The sequence below is a fragment of the Siphateles boraxobius genome, unplaced genomic scaffold (genome assembly GCF_051911475.1).
Source record: "Siphateles boraxobius isolate OS27281-9 unplaced genomic scaffold, OSU_SipBor_1 7, whole genome shotgun sequence".
NCBI lineage: Eukaryota > Metazoa > Chordata > Actinopteri > Cypriniformes > Leuciscidae > Siphateles > Siphateles boraxobius.
In genome coordinates this window covers 11,411,634-11,421,797 of record NW_027509197.1, presented here as the reverse complement: position 1 = coordinate 11,421,797, position 10,164 = coordinate 11,411,634, and the positions used below count along the sequence as shown (strand labels likewise).

At 37.7% G+C, this 10,164-nt stretch overlaps 1 protein-coding gene across 2 annotated transcripts; it reads left to right on the top strand.

Annotated features, from left to right (window-relative positions):
• Positions 1 to 8,035, top strand: desma (desmin a). Of its 2 annotated transcripts, XM_077216665.1 has the most exons (10): positions 142 to 767; positions 2,430 to 2,490; positions 2,689 to 2,784; positions 4,166 to 4,327; positions 4,447 to 4,572; positions 5,727 to 5,947; positions 6,044 to 6,087; positions 6,885 to 6,985; positions 7,156 to 7,200; positions 7,620 to 8,035. In XM_077216665.1, exons 1-10 carry the CDS (start codon positions 217 to 219, stop codon positions 7,659 to 7,661), a joined length of 1,449 nt encoding a protein of 482 aa, XP_077072780.1. In that variant the 5' UTR covers positions 142 to 216; the 3' UTR covers positions 7,662 to 8,035. The 2 variants fall into 2 exon arrangements, with proteins under 2 accessions (XP_077072781.1, XP_077072780.1); XM_077216666.1 differs by lacking the exon at positions 7,156 to 7,200 and having other exon boundaries at positions 1 to 767.
• Positions 8,036 to 10,164: the final 2,129 nt, after the last annotated feature.

Below are 10,164 nucleotides of genomic sequence, written 5' to 3'. Positions count from 1 at the left end.
AGACCTCATGACAGCTGAGGAAGCAAGGTTCAGAAAAGAGAGAGACAAGAGGGGGCCAATGTGTGGGGTGATAACAGTGCCTGAAAAATGTGGGTGGAGTCAGATGGGGTGGTAGCTACACTATATATAGCCCAGCTTTACCGTTGACCCTCATTCTACCATACAGCCCTAAGAGACCCAGCATTTGCACACCGTACAAACCTTAGAGGCCCAGTCATGAGCAAGGCGTATTCAACTTCTGCCGAGACGGCTTCCTCTTACCGCCGCACCTTCGGCTCTGGTGTGGACTCCTCCATTTTCTCAGGCCGTGGTTCTTCTGGGTCCTCTCGTATGTCCTCCAGAGTTTACGAGATGAGCAAGAGCTCCGCTTCTCCCGTTTATTCCAGCCACCGCGCATCCAGCTCCTTCGGCGGTGGCCAAATGGTCCGTTCCTATGCCGGTCTTGGTGAGAAGCTGGACTTCAATCTAGCCGACGCCATGAACCACGACTTCCTCAATACACGCACTAATGAGAAGGCAGAGCTGCAACATCTCAATGACCGTTTTGCCACCTACATCGAGAAGGTGCGCTTCCTGGAGCAGCAGAACCAAGCGTTGTCGGTGGAGATTGAGCGTATGCGGGGCCGGGAGCCCACGCGTATTGCTGAGATGTATGAGGAGGAGATGAGAGAGCTGCGCAGACAGGTGGAGACACTGACCAATCAGAGGTCTCGTATTGAGATAGAGAGAGACAACCTGGGCGATGACCTACAGAAACTAAAACAGAGGTGAGCACTACAAGAAATATTTAGGAGAATGTTTACTTTTTGCAAACCTTTCGATTCATTCAAGATTGAATTCAAAATTTGAAATTATACTTCTAAATGAAGATTGACTGCTTTGTGTTCATCTTCCTTGAAGTTTGAGATAAGATCTTAACAGAGAACTGTGGCTAACGTTCTCTCAAAGTAGTGAAGAAACATTCTCATAGTAACGGTAATAGAACATTCATGCAAAGTCATCACAAAAACGCTATTTATACATTCTTCATGGAACGTTTGGTTCTGAAATGCTTTAGTTGGATGTTTGTCTAACATTTTGTTACATTAGATTACATAAGAGCACACTTAACGGACACATGGTGACATTTATTATATAATATGTGGGGCCTTGAGGAAGCCACATAGTGTAAAACTGGAGGTCATGATGGTGATCATAACTCATGCATGTCATTGAGTTGTAAATTTGGGAAAGGACATTCATGAGATATCTAACTATTTCTACTAAACTTCTTCCCAAAACAGTATAACTGGTATGCATTGGGGGGAAAAAAAACATAAATACCATTGGTTCCATGGCCAGATTTGTAAAACACAAGCAGTAGACATGAAACAGAGACCACACAGGAAAGATATGGGTCAGGACCACCTCAGTCGTTAAAGACAACATACTTATGTCGGGGTATATGGTAACCCCAAGTAGCAACCACCGGTGTAAGTGTATGATGTTGGAAAGAGTGTTATTTCTATTTGCAAAAGGACCCAGGGTCCTATTACACTGCTCAGATTAGACTGCTATTATTAGCCTCTTCAATACACCCCCAGCACTGCAGAGAATGCACGTCTCTAAAAATAACCCTTATCTTGCTCATAGTGTGTTGCGGTCTGTCTGAGCGCATTGCATTCAAGGGCCCCACAAAAACCACATCACGTTATCAGCACTGATTAGTGATAACCGTTTAAAGCCTAGCAATTCCTGTGCATAGACATTGTTTAAAGTGAGCCTGATGGTGTGCTCACACATAGAGATTATATAGAACTCATTATATGATTTGCAGCTCTAGCTATACTGTAAGTTCTGGCTACCCAGCATTGTGTGAAGAAGAAAATAAAAATTAAAAAAATAAAACATTCTGAGTATTGAAGCTCTCCATTACTCTCTAGTGCACATAGAGCCTTCAACTTTGACCTGGTATGATTTATGGCACAACTCCTTTCATCTCTCTGATGAAAATATCAGATGGCAACTGACTGCCAACAATTACATTCATGAAACCGGATATGTGCCACATTAACAACATACCTCTTTCAAACGAGTCAGGGACATTTACATTCAACCCTGAGCTACGTGTAACTCCAAGCATGTATGTGAGAATATAATGTTCCGTCTTGATCTCTGCGCATGAAGGAATGACAACTTCACAAGCCGCTCTCAGCATATCTCAAAGACTGAGGACATGCAGGGCACCTTGGCCATTAGAGCAAGCTCTATTTCTGGCCACGTAGGAACTCCTGTATAACAAATTGCAATATACGTCATTAAAAATAACCTTAATTAAACAGTAAACACTTAACAGGCTAGAGCACTTTTAGGAAGGTACTCTATGTTTTAAGTCATATTTAATTCATGTATTACTTCAAATTAACATGAAGACTCTCTGTATTCCACAGACTTCAAGAGGAGATCCACCAGAAAGAAGAAGCTGAGAACAACCTCTCTGCTTTTAGATCTGTACGTTCTTTACATCATCTTCAGTGTTGTCTCATTAAGTCATCTTTAGCGACACGTGATTATTTTATATTACTCCTATATTTAGCTTTGTTTAACATGTGGGTTTAACATGAAAGATATAAACATATAAATACAAAGCAATTCATTTTGAAGAATAAAAATGACTGAATTACTGCACAATTGCTGTGCTCTCTGTAGGATGTAGATACTGCCACTCTGGCCAGGCTGGACCTGGAAAGACGTATTGAGGGCCTTCATGAAGAGATTGCATTCCTCAAGAAGGTCCATGAGGAGGTTTGTATTCATCTAAAGATACATTCCTCAACATATTCCACGACTATATACGTGACTAACTGTTCATCTCTCTGTCTGCGACCTCCCTTACTCTCATACCCATCATACGACACGTACACTGACCTTTTACTCACAAGGCTCTGAAGTCAAGTTCTTTAAATGCTCTGTCTGCTTTTTATCTGACATGTAAGGATAAAATGGTCACATGTGGGTCTGTGTGTGTGTGTGTCAGCTGCGCATTTTGACAGTGAGGGGGGCAGTGTAAAGCTGTGCAACAGATGCATCCCTATAATTAAACAGAGACAGATTCTCTGAGACACAGCTGTGAGGAAAAAGAAAAAGGCCTTACAAGGCCTCACAGTCCTACAATTACAACAGAGATGAAAAATAATAACAGCTACATTATTCAAAATAAAAGTTCCAATTTTTGCAACAATGCCATAGAAGCACCATTTTGGGTTCTCCAAATAACCTTTCAGTAATCAGTTCTTAAAAGAGCCATTTTTCTTAGGGTGAAGAAAATTTAAATAATCTAAAGAACTCTGAAGATTCTTGTTTGGCATCAATGGTTCCATTAAGAACCTTTAACATTCATGGATCCTTTCCATTGCACAAACGGTTCTTCATAGAGGAACAAGGTTCTAAAATGTTCCTTACACTAAAAATGGTTCTTGGAATAACCGTTCACTGAAAGGTTCATTGTGGAACTGAAAATGGTTATTCTATGGCATCGCTATGAAAATCCCCCTTTCGAAACCTTTATTTTGAAGAGTGTTTAAAGAAACACTAGGTTTCATGGATATTAAGGGTTCTTAAAGGAATAGTTCATTTCAAAATGAAAATTCTGTCATCATTTACTCACCCTCAAGTTGTTCCAAACCTATATGAAATTCTTTATTCTGCTGAACACAAAATAATATATTTTGTCGGTAATGAAACAGTTTATGGTTCATTCAAGTCCATTGACTTTTTTTCCCTACTATGGAAGTTAATGGGGTCCATCAAATGTTTGATTACTGATATTCTTCAAAATATCTTCCTTTGTGTTCAGCAGAAGAGAGAAATTCATACAGGTTTGAAACATATTGAGGATGAGTAAATGATGACAGAATTTTCATTTTGAAATGAACTATTCCACTAATGGAACCATCAATGCCAATAAAGAACCTTTATTTTTAAAAGTGTTTTATAGTCTCATTCATTAACATTCTGGGTTCCATCAAAGTCCCTTTTTTCACCATTCCTCCCATGAAAATGACCAGTTCACATTATGGGTGGATCGACCCATAATGACACTAATTTTCTAAATGACAATAAGTAAAATGACAATATAAATAAGTGCACTCTAAATCCATGTCTCTGTGTTTACCTTTTCCTTTAGGAGATCCGTGAGCTGCAAAACCAGATGCAGGAGAGTCAGGTGCAGGTCCAAATGGACATGTCCAAGCCTGACCTGACTGCCGCCCTCAGGGACATCCGTATGCAGTACGAGGGGATTGCTGCCAAGAATATCGCTGAGGCTGAGGAATGGTATAAGTCTAAGGTCAGTCTCAGAGATTTTAAAAATATGCAGACATACAATTCAAAGGCTATATTCAGATCTATGTATCTAGACTGAACGTACCCAGGAGTTTGAGCTAAACTATTTTGTTCCACTCACAGGTGTCAGATCTGAGCCAGGCAGTAAACAAGAATAATGATGCTCTCAGGCAATCCAAGCTGGAGACCATGGAGTTCCGTCACCAGATCCAGTCCTACACTTGTGAGATTGACTCTCTCAAGGGAACCGTAAGTCCTTAACCCTTAAATGCATGAATGTTTCGCCAATCATTATTCAATTTTTGGGTCTTGCGTGACCCGGATCTATATCTAACACAGATGGATGAATCTCTACCTGTTGCAATTGTATAAAACTCTCCTGATATTAGAGTAGCAATTACAGAATAATAAAATAAAGCATATTTTGTTACCTTTTGGAGCTTGGAAGGGTTCAGTTTGAGCAGAAGTTTTATATCATCATCACTGTCCTCATCAGAGCTCATTTCCCAGTACATTCAGCATCTGGATCATATTCATGATCTCATACATATTCTCAAAACTATCATTTTTAACACCTTCAAAATCGACATTTTGATCGCTGACAGCTTCTTCACCAGATCCACCATCAAGTGACACACTAATATTTGCTCTGCAGTAAATCGCTGAGCCATTTCGAGTTTTGCTGATGATACTTCCTATTCTTTTCTTTTCTGCCTGCGGTAGTTATGAGTGAAACGTCACTTTATCATTGTTTAACAGTCATTGCCACCTTGTGGAATAGAAGTGAATTGCACTTATTCAGTCATCAAAGATTCAATTGTTGTTGTGCAGAAAAAAATATACTTGCACTGTTACTCAGGGTTGCTAGCGACCCTATACAATTTTTAGGAAAACATTTATGGAAAAACAGGCATTCTTTTATAATTTTTTCTTGTTATATTGTTTATAATTAATTAATTGAGGAATACTAAGAAGGTTGATGTCTAACTTTAAAAGATGAATGAAGAGGAGGGTAGTGAATGATGTGCGGGTCACTAAAGACCCGAGCTATGCGATTAAGGGTTAAATATCCTGCGCATGGGCCCTAAACCAAGTTATTATTTCCCAGCCAAAACAAATATTAGCTCAGCCTCTGCACACCTGAATCCACCTTATTACTAAGTCTTTAATACGTTTCCCCTGGTGGTCCATGAATAAATTTGATTTGGTAAATAACCATCAGTAATGGCGCACTGTAGGCTATAGCTAGAAATCTACTGAGTTCATCCTCAGTTTTTATTATTACTCTACTCAGTTCATCTCAACCACGGTCTTTCTTTTCCTTCTGTACATCAGTTTCACTCATACCAACTCCTTTCTTTTTCCCCCCTACTTTCTCTACCTTTTCGTCATTCTGTCTGTAGAATGAATCTCTGATAAGGCAAATGAGGGAGATGGAGGAAAGGCTGGGTCGCGAGGCCGGTGGTTATCAGGACACCATTACCCGTCTCGAGTCTGAGATTGCAAAAATGAAGGATGAGATGGCTCGCCATCTCCGTGAGTACCAGGATCTGCTGAATGTTAAGATGGCACTGGATGTGGAGATTGCCACCTACAGGAAGCTTCTGGAAGGAGAGGAGAGCAGGTAAGATATAGAAGGTATTTGGACAGATTTAGCTTATTGTTCTTAACTGATATAATAAAAATGATTTAATATTATTATTATTTATCCTGTTTTCAGGATCTCTCTGCCTGTGCAGACCTATTCTTCCTTGAATTTCAGAGGTGAGTTCTTTAAAAGAGAAACTAGCCTACTTTCACACTCCTTAAAGGGTTAGTACTCACCATCATGTCATAAGAAACATATGACTATTTCTTTTAAAGAACTTTTTTTTTTTGTCCACACAATGAAAGTCATTGGGGCTCCAAACTACTTTGGGTAACACTTTAATTTGATAGTCCACTTTAAACATTCTACTAACTATACGTAACTTTGCAACTGCATGTCAACTAACTCTCATTAGATTATTAGTAGAATATCTGCTTAATATCTAATATCTTAATATCTTAAAATCTGCAAACACTTTATTTTGATGGTCCTCTAAGACATTCTACTGATAAGAAGTAACTTTGCAAGTACATTTCAAATTCTACTACTACCCTAACCCGAACCTAACAATCTGCTAATACTCCGAGAGTTAGGTGACATGTAGTTGCAAATTAATGAGAGTTAGCTGACATGTAGGCCTAGTTTTAATGTTAGGCTACTTATAGTTAGTCGAATGTCTAACCCAACTCTCATCTTCAAAAAAAACCTGTAGAAATATAGTCATACAGGTTTGAAAGAAAATAAGCTTCAATTAAATATTGTTGAGCAAAACTCCTGTCTTTTTCATCCACAAGGGGGGGGCAAAATAATTTTTTTAAATACTTCAATCTCCTTTAGCTTTGTTGTGTTTTGCGTACCTTAACTGATATCAGTAATGCAAAAGATAATAAAAGTTATGCAGATGCAGTATTTATGTATTTTCTATGTGAGGGTGAGTTTAATCATGCTAAGATTGTGTATTTTGTTGTCATAGAAACCAGCCCAGAGCAGCACCACCAGCAACAACAGCGTGGATCTGAAGTCCACTCTAAGAAAACCGTTCTGATCAAGACCATTGAGACCCGGGATGGCGAGGTGACATAAATACACAAAATAACTCTTGCTAACAGACTAGAAACCACCTGATACAATTATTGAGTCAGTAATGGAATATACAAACTATCCAGTCTCAAAAACATGTGTACAAACAAGCATATATCTACTGTATATAATCATCATCCAAATAATTTTCTATTTTACTCTAGACTAGGACAACTAGTAAGGGCATGAACGCCCTCAGTGCTCAGTGTGTAAGTTAAGCTGTGGCCTGTTTCTAGAGTCCTTTCACCAAACACATTCCCAACAAAATCCTGTTCCCTATTAACCAGCACTGGGTTGCACAACAGAATACTCCATGTATCACTGTTAATAATAATATGTTAATATTCTGCTCTGCTGAATAATACATAGTGTTTCTGCACCGCACATATGGAGAACTTCATTTATGAAAGAAAGTGTCTTGCACAAGCCCAGTATTGATTTGCAGCAGGAAAAGGGCTGTTTTAACTTATTGAAAAACCTCTCCCGACCGTCTCTGTTCCTTGTTATGGAGTATCACTTTTTTAAGCACTTTTGTGATTTCCCAGCATTTATGTGCAGCATGTGAATCATCTGTATCCTATCCAGAGATCTGTATCTCTAATCATTCCCTTTTTTTCAATCCCTTCAGGTCGTCAGCGAGTCCACACAGCACCAGCAGGACATCATGTAGAGCCTACGAAACAGATTGAATTTCATAGAATCCCCTTTCCCTAACTTACATTTTCACAGATGGCCTCAGGCTTTTTATGCACACACCCAGTGTTATTATGACCCATTACTGCAATGTGTAGATGACGCACAAAGACAAAAGGAAAGTGAGCTGAAGAACGAGAGGGAGAACGAGCGAAATGGCGCAATACAAATACTGTCTGGAGTGTAAGTGGAGCCTGACTCTGAAAGTGGCCAGTTGATCTCAGAATTTCTGTTTATATGAATCTGCGTGTGCATGTGTGGTCGGGTCATAATGGGAATATCTGAAAAACTGTGTTCCATCTCTATACAGAAAGACAACAATAAAATGCTCTATATTTTCCTCTTATAAAATTGAAGGCTTCTGTGCTTTTGTATTAATCTCATACATTGTATGAAGTAATAAGTCAATTTCTGGGTAGAACAACACTCATTATACCTTAAAATCTTGGCTACAAAAAAAGGTATTGAACATTTCCACTATTATTGCCTAGGCAAAAAGGTTAACATTGACATTTTGTTAATTCAGAGTAAATTAAATATTAAATAGACTTACATCATGGAACAAAATATAAATGTAAAATCTAAAATAAAAAAATTATAATTAGTAAATTGCATAAAATTACAATTTACAGTTTGCTAAATCATTAAATGCAATTTTTTCAGTAAAATTTCATTTATGAAAAACACCCTTATTCATTCTTCCGTTTGTATTTCCACAGCATGAAGGTAAGATCTTACGGATTTATGAATGAACCGCTCTTCTTAAAATCTTCCTGCTCTACTGACATTTGTTATGACATCCACTTTGACATTACAGTGCTAATGATAACTTTCATTAACTATACAATAAGTAAATCCACTTCACCAGGAAAATACTCTTCGACAGCGATGCCATAGAAATATACAGAGCTACCTCAAAAACGGAAGTTCTATATGGCTGCGCACTAGTTTATATAAAGATCACAAACTTTATATTCAAACTCACATTATGTTTGAAACCAACACACAAAAAGACTGCTAGAGACACAAACTCTGAGTAAACATGCACCAGTGCCACAATTTTCTACATGGCATACTCATTTGTTAACAAACAAGAATTCATTACTTCAATGAGCTCATTGTATCTGCCTTAAATTATTACATTGTTTAAATTAATACATTTTTAGCTAATTGTGATTTGTATATGTACATTTCTGAAATGCATAACTTAGACAGTTACATCTGATAACTGTAAGTGTAATTTGTAAAGCATTTTCTGTAATGCTGCTTTGAAACGATGTGTATTGTGAAAAGCCCTATACAAATACGGTAAATGTGAATGAATTGAATTGAATTAAAACACACAACGGGGAACGAACTGCAACCAAGAAATTTTATAGTAAAATTCAACCTTCTAAGTCAGCATCCAGATGTTTGTTTCTGAGCCGAATGCAGTAGCATCATCATAACCTTAATGAGACTCTTTTCTTAGCATTAACTTTGACCTTTAAAAACCTCCAGGGCTATGTTGTGTTTCAGGCTTACGTCTGTTTCTGTCAGCGCTTGGAAGGTTCGAAAATAAAAATGAAAAGAGCTAAGAGGGGAATGCAGCTAAGCTGGGAAAATCAAAAGCATTGTATTTGTATTGCTACATAAATTGCTACAATTTATTAATTGATACAATGTTACTTTCAGGTTGAGCCTTTTATCTGTGAACTTTTTTTATCACATTTATTGGCCATGTTTGCACAGACAAACTAGGATAAATGTATAAACTTTACATTTATATGGAGATATATGACAATACATATGTGTGTGTGTGTGTGTGTGTGTGTGTATATATATATATATATATATATATATATACACAATCTAATTAAATTTAAGTTTGGTTGTGTACTATGGCACAATTGACCACAAAGATGTAGACATGAACCTGTATGCAGTCTTTACTTATCTCTGGTTTCATTTAATCTATCTGAGATGTCTCGAAAAATGGTTGTTAGTATTGTTAGTGAATGGATTGAAGATTCTTGCTCAAGAAATGTCAAACAGAGACCTCAAAAGTACAAAATGGGCTATAATTGGGAGCATATAATCACAGTAAAACTAGCTACAGATAGTGTCTTCTAATCAAGAGAATCTAGACCACCACAGAAAGCATGTATTCTGAGCACGCAGTCATAAATGAAAGAGAAGCGTTACCAGCTCAGCCTCTCTGTCTGAGACTCAGTCGACATAAACCAGACTGCCATTTTATCTTCTAAAAGATGGATGTAGCCATTGCAGAAAAGCAAGGAGATATTTAAATGTCATGTTTAAATTATTTACTAGTTAAAACTATCCGAAAGCTGATAAGATGTGAATCAAATAGAGTATAAGTGAGTATTTTGGAAAAACTGCCAATCGAGACATCTCAGATAGATTAAATGAAACCACACAGATGAAAATCACATCTGTAGCTTTTAACATCAATTTGCAACTAAAATATTAGGATGACA

Bases quoted from the DNA above. Each gene is read 5' to 3' on its own strand.
- desma (XM_077216665.1), top strand. From the start codon at position 217: ATGAGCAAGGCGTATTCAACTTCTGCCGAGACGGCTTCCTCTTACCGC. The intron at 2,785-4,165 runs GTTTGTATTCAT...CTTTTCCTTTAG, and splicing joins TCAAGAAGGTCCATGAGGAG to GAGATCCGTGAGCTGCAAAA. The intron at 5,948-6,043 runs GTAAGATATAGA...TCCTGTTTTCAG, and splicing joins CTGGAAGGAGAGGAGAGCAG to GATCTCTCTGCCTGTGCAGA.